The sequence below is a fragment of the Zeus faber genome, assembly GCF_960531495.2.
Source record: "Zeus faber genome assembly, chromosome: 6".
Taxonomy (NCBI): Eukaryota; Metazoa; Chordata; class Actinopteri; order Zeiformes; family Zeidae; genus Zeus; species Zeus faber.
The window spans coordinates 29,208,704-29,214,737 of NC_137201.1; the positions used below are offsets into that span (position 1 = coordinate 29,208,704).

Genomic DNA, 6,034 nt, shown 5'->3' on the forward strand with positions numbered 1-6,034 from the left:
ACGGTCCACGGTCCACGCCCCCGCAACACAACCGCACCACAAACCGCACACTCGGCTCCTTTCCAAATTCAACAATCAAATCAGGCGGCGCTCGGGTCGGGAAATGCTTTGCAGCTCTGACATTTGGGGGGGGGGGATTCACCCCTGCGCGGCAAACTGGGCTCAGCGTCGGTGTCTTTCTGTGCCGCGGCAGGAGGGACGGAGCATGTCCAGGATGTCTCTGAGCAGGTCCCCGGTGTCTCCCATGACGAGCCAGGGCATCCCCTCGCCGGCCCAGCTCACCAAGGCCAACGCCCCCGTCCACATTGACGTGGGCGGCCACATGTACACAAGCAGCCTGGCAACTCTCACCAAATACCCAGAGTCCAGGTAAGACAAGAAGTAATGTTTCAAGTGGCCCGATTGGGAATGTGTGCATGAAAATACCAACAAAATGTTAGCCGCTGTCAGCGAATAGATACTGTAAATAGATATCAATAAATGAAGTGATTTCGATATCAAACCGAATAGTAAAATCCAGTTTAGGTCTTAACTGCTCATATTAATCCATGAGAGGCATCTCAGTATCACCATGGTTACCGTAGGGTGATCAACGCAAGCTTCACGAGCAGACCACCGGAAAAGACAGTTTTAAGCGTCCCATTTCCCTTTCGAGCTCAATGAGAACGAGGCCCTGAGATTTGAATTTCGAGTCATTTCGCACAACTGAACGTGTCGCGTGTCAACACACCAATCTCCCGCGTTGTAATCAGCGCCTCCCCCCCGAAATGCATTCCCACCTGAAAGGTACGAACGGGACCACAACAATTGAAAACAAGAGGCGTCTTCACACTCGTGCCGGGCCTCCCGTCCCCCGCTCAACACATCCAGTCGGAGGGAGAGGGAGGATGGCAGAGGAGGGGAAGAGCGGATTTTAATTGTTGTTTCGGAGCACAAAGGGAGAGAGGGAGAGCGGAGGCCCGGAGCCGGGAGGTGAGGGCGCTGCCTGGAAGAGCAGGAGGAGAAGCTCCAGGCGGCTGCGGGAGGGGAGCTCCAGAGCTCTGAGAAACAGGGATCGGGCATCGATTTGCGCCATTAGCCTTCCTCTAAACGAAAGCACTCGCACGGATTTGTCAAAGAAGGCGCGTTCTGAAATCCTGTGGAGGAGGAAGTGCATGTGGTCAGAGGTAATATGAAGAAACCACCAGAAAACTCTGCGGAGCTTGAAGGCTACTACATTTATATTATGTTTGAGTATTACTATATACAACCGATAAAATACTATACTATAATGTAGTATTCTACGCTGCTGCTCTATAGTAATACACCAGGGCAGGGTGATGTACAGGAGCGAATTATCACGATAACCATTCATGGGTTTAAGACGATAACACAAAATACCGAAAACAATCTTGAATCTCTGAAATACAGAATACCTTCTAGTACAGCGCAGTACACCGTACTATACACATTTCCACTGTGTGTTGTGTTTCTCGTCCTCTCTTCCCCCAGGATCAGTCGTCTGTTCAACGGGACGGAGCCCATCGTCCTGGACAGTTTAAAGCAGCACTACTTCATCGACAGGGACGGGGATATATTCAGATACATCCTCAGCTTCCTGCGCACCTGCAAGCTGCTTCTCCCGGAGGATTTCAAGGTACTTGAGCTGCGCCTTGCCCGCGCCACGGCGGCTCAAACCACACACCCTGCTTTGCAAAACAAGGCCTCGCACGGTACGATCGCAGGTGCCACGCCGCAGACCTTCGGTTTTCATACTGTAAAACACAGGCCAGCATATAAAATACGGTCTTGCACTGTAATAGATCATGTCATTCATGGCAGGAAAAAAAAAAGGCGCAGTGTTGAGTGTGTGACGGGAGTCATGCAAGATTCATTTTCTTTTTATTCTCGGTCACTAAAACAGGGGGAACGTGGCGCAATTCGCTGGCGGTTGATCCAGCTCAGAGAAACAACAACAGCCCGAGCTTATCACCCCAATTCTTCAAGGGCCTGTGGTGTCACCCATGCGGCGTGGACAAACACGTTGTCAGAGTTCGACCAGTTGGCGAAGGGTTAATGGAGAGAAATAAAATATAAATTATATTAAGACCCTCCCTATAAATTAATCTGCAAATAACCTCTTGGGCAGCATACAGCATTTCCAGTTGTCGAAATAACGTTGAAATGGCTGTGGAATTTAAATTCTTACACAAAAACATTAGCAATAACAATATAATGAGGCACCAGCTCCGGGAGTTTTGCTGCTAAACACAGTCTTTTTGGGGGGGTTGAGTTGAGCTCGGCAGCACACCGTCTTTATCGGAGCCGCCTCCCGCTCCCAGGTGAAGGCTGCTTTCTGTTTTTCCCGTCTGAACGGAACAGCCAGCCTCCACACGGAGAGGTCGTGTGTGGGATCTGACCCTCGAATCACCATCATGCTCGTTGTTATATCGATAGCAGCTGGTTTGTTGGAGGGTGGAAACTTCTGACCCTTTAATCACCGTGATGTTCCCTCCCTGGCTGCTTCAGGGTGTCGCTCAGCTTGGATTGCAACACTGAGGTGGGTGGGTGGGTGTGTGGGTGGGTGTGGGGGAGGTGGTGGTGGTGGGGGGCTGTGGGTTTTACTAAATTAATGTGTGTGAGGTTTGTGTGCTTGAGTGAACGAATGTGTCTAAATCTGTGTGTGTCTGCTTGAGTGTAGGAATAGGTTTGTGTGCGTGTGTGTGTGTGTGTGTGTCAGCGTGCATATTGCAGCCCTCTCATCTCCCTCCCCGTAGTTTTTGCTCGCAGGGCTTCTGTTATTCTGTGCCTTTGCTCAGGATGACTAAAATGCCCCGCGGGCAAAGCCCCTTTTTATAAAACACATCTATCCTTTGCTTCAAGCCAACAAAGAGAGGGGAGCTAAGGAGGCGAGGCTTTGATACAGCGTACGGCCCCGGGGCCACAGCGCCTCTGCATGCTCTGCGTGTGCGTGTGTGTGTGTGTGTGTGTGTGTGTGTGTGTGTGTGTGTGTGTGTGTGTGTGTGTGTGTACGCTCCTCGTCGGGAACAGCGAGGAATAAAACAAAAAAAACAAGCGAATTAAAAAAAAAAAAATAATAATAATAATAATAATAATAAAAAAAAAAAAAAAAAAGGAAAGCCTCTCTTCATCTCTTCTCCTTTTACACGCGGTAATTATGAATAGATTCATCCGGCGTCTGCGCCGGCACAGGCTGCCGAGCGGGACGATCCGGGGCACGGGAGGACGCGCTGAAGAGTCTCGAGCGCACGGCTCGTGGCCTCGTGTCGGCTCCGGCTTCACACTACACAGCAGCTCTGGGATGTTTTTGCGCGGGGCGGCGGGGGGGGGGAGGGAATTATTTCACCTGCGTCCCGCCTCACCCCTCTAACCATCCGGCCGCGTTGTGGGGTGCGTGTGTGCCTTCACAGGACTTCCCCCAGCTCTACGAGGAGGCGCGCTACTACCAGCTGACGCCCATGGTGCGCGAGCTGGAGCGCTGGCAGGTGGAGCGCGAGGCCCAGCGGGCAGCTCCCTGCGAGTGCCTGGTGGTGCGCGTCACACCGGACCTGGGCGAGAGGATCGCCCTCAGCGGTGAGAAGGTCCTCATCGAGGAGATCTTCCCGGAGACCGGCGACGTCATGTGCAACTCGGTGAACGCCGGCTGGAACCAGGACCCGACGCACGTCATCCGCTTCCCCCTCAACGGCTACTGCCGGCTCAACTCTGTGCAGGTGAGCGCTGCCCCGTCGGCACTGGGTCGGTCCGCTTAGGCGGCGGGAAAAAAGTCGAGGCGGGGAGAGGCCTTGGCCGCGGGGGCACGGGCGGTGCGCGGGCGGTCCGCCGGCGACTCGACCGGGCGCATGGACCTCCCCCCTGAATTTCCCCATGCGGATCCCTCAGGAATTCTGGTGTGTTGTGGATTAGTATCGGTCACCTCCAGCGGTGTCAGGGGAAAATACGTCAGAGGGAACGGTGCCGGAAGATCAATATCAGCTGTGCAAAGTGACAGATCCAAAAGACGGGGTCAGCTGCCTACCAGTGAACCAGTCAACCTTGTAATACAACATCCAAACGAGGTGCGTCCAATTTCATTCGCACGACAGACAAACATTGGCCCCGATGCCGGCGGTGTCGACCGTGGTTCTACGCTGGCAGGGAACCTCGGGGCAAAATATCACTGTTTCCACTCCCCCCCTATTCGCCAAAGAGTTTCTTGCCTATAAAGTCATTGACTCCCGAGTCTGATCCGGGATTCCACACACGCACGGTTAAAAAAATCAAAAACAAATATCAACTGCGGGAGCTTCACCTCGGATGGCCCACTAGGGTGACATTGAACAGCCGGTTTAAGGAGCGGAGGAAGGACCGGTACTCGCAGCCCACACTTCCAGCTATGTTGTTTAATGACTTTCATCTTTTATAGGCGACGGCTGTCAAAGGCGATGATTCATGGCTTTTTGCCAGGTGTAGTTTTTAAGAATGAAAACACACACGAACGGGGAGGGAGGGAGCCACTCGCGCCCCGAGCGGTATCCTCACAGCCCTGGCGACGAACCCACTCTGCTCTGGTCTCTCCCCTTCTAGGTGCTGGAGAGGTTGTTCCAGAAGGGCTTCTCCGTCAAGGCGTCCTGTGGCGGCGGGGTGGACTCATCCCAGTTCAGCGAGTACGTCATGTGCCGCGACCTGCGGAGGAGCCAGTCCGTCACCAGCACCCCGATCCGGATCAAACAGGAACCTCTGGACTAACCCGGCGCCGAGGCCAGACCCCGCGGAGGGCAGTCGCCACCGGACCGACCCCCTCCAGCCGCCAACGCTCCTGTCCGGGCCCAACGTCCGGCGGTCGGAAGGGGAACCATCACAGAGCGCTCGCGGCAACATCGGGGCCGGCGAGCGATGCCCGGAGACTTGAACGCATCACGGAAAACGGAGAGGCACCCTTCAAAGGGACCCCCGAACTCACTTTTGGAGACATTTTTGAAAAGTCAACATAGACTGTAGAGTTTTGCCTACGTCGGCGGCGCTCAGGTCCAGTTTGAATCCTTTCCACCCAAAGCGTGGTTCAAGCTGGTAGGTTGGTCTGCAAAGATAAGAACAAGGAGAAGAGGAACCGAGCCTGTATAATGTAGATAGTAGCGGAACCCTACTTTTTAAAGACCAAAACCTACATTGTCCAACCTCAACACGATAGGTGTTTGTAAAAGTAAAACAGTTTCTGGTTTGATAAACACCTTACTTGGTAAATGTCCTTTGTGCAGAAATTCAATTCCCCCCCCCCCCCCCACGTGCCCTTTGGTGCCACTGTGCCCGTAATTTAATTCTTTTTTATAACTGCAGTTAAAAAAAAAAAAAAAAAAAAAAAATGTATATTTAATGTGTTTGTTAACTTACTTTGTGTCAGAATATTTGGTTTGTACAGTTGTATTGATAAAAACGTGATAAGATCTCGTGTGGATTTTCAACACATCTGAACTCAAAATACGGATCATTTCATCGGGAAACTTGATCTCAAACCGGCTCAATGGATACTTGATAGGAGACAATCATTTTGAAAGTGGTGCATCCCTTCAGTCTCGAATGGAAACATCTGTAGTATGTTGCGCCAAACGCTGACAGCCTGCATCCCATAACGTCAGGAAAAAAAAACTGTCCTTGAGGCTTTCAGGTTCACGCTGGCCTTGAACGCAGTTTTTCCTCAGCGCTCTCTCGCGGAACAACGTTTTAACACTCGGATGCGTCAGAGTGCATCTGTGCACTCAAATATACTACTTAAAATGCCGATAAGCATAATGGAAATTGACGTACGGCGGATTGCAAGAAATGGGAGCCAGGCGGGTCGACCTGGAGCGAGCAGATTTTCTCTCAAATGCGACAAGCTCAGAGGAAAACATCACTCTCCTCTCATTACGTTCAACCTTTTGGTCGCTGCCACTAGTTGTTTGCCCTGGACTCCGTAAATCAGCTTACTCCTCAATTTGATAAGTGACCTGGACATGTGAGGGAATTCCACTTTTAATGAGACAACATACTTCACATGGTGAAGGGTTTTTATGAC

The 6,034-nt window shown here is 51.9% G+C and overlaps 1 protein-coding gene across 1 annotated transcript in view; it reads left to right on the top strand.

The window, feature by feature from the left end:
- LOC307231342 (BTB/POZ domain-containing protein kctd15-like) overlaps positions 1-5,275 on the top strand; it is a 7,242-nt gene extending 1,967 nt beyond the window's left edge. The window contains exons 2-5 of the mRNA XM_080002003.1: positions 194-369; positions 1,492-1,636; positions 3,411-3,713; positions 4,567-5,275. Coding sequence (XP_079858129.1) covers positions 194-369; positions 1,492-1,636; positions 3,411-3,713; positions 4,567-4,728 — 786 coding nt within the window. The 3' untranslated portion in view covers positions 4,729-5,275. The remainder of the gene's footprint in view (positions 1-193; positions 370-1,491; positions 1,637-3,410; positions 3,714-4,566) is intronic.
- Positions 5,276-6,034: the final 759 nt, after the last annotated feature.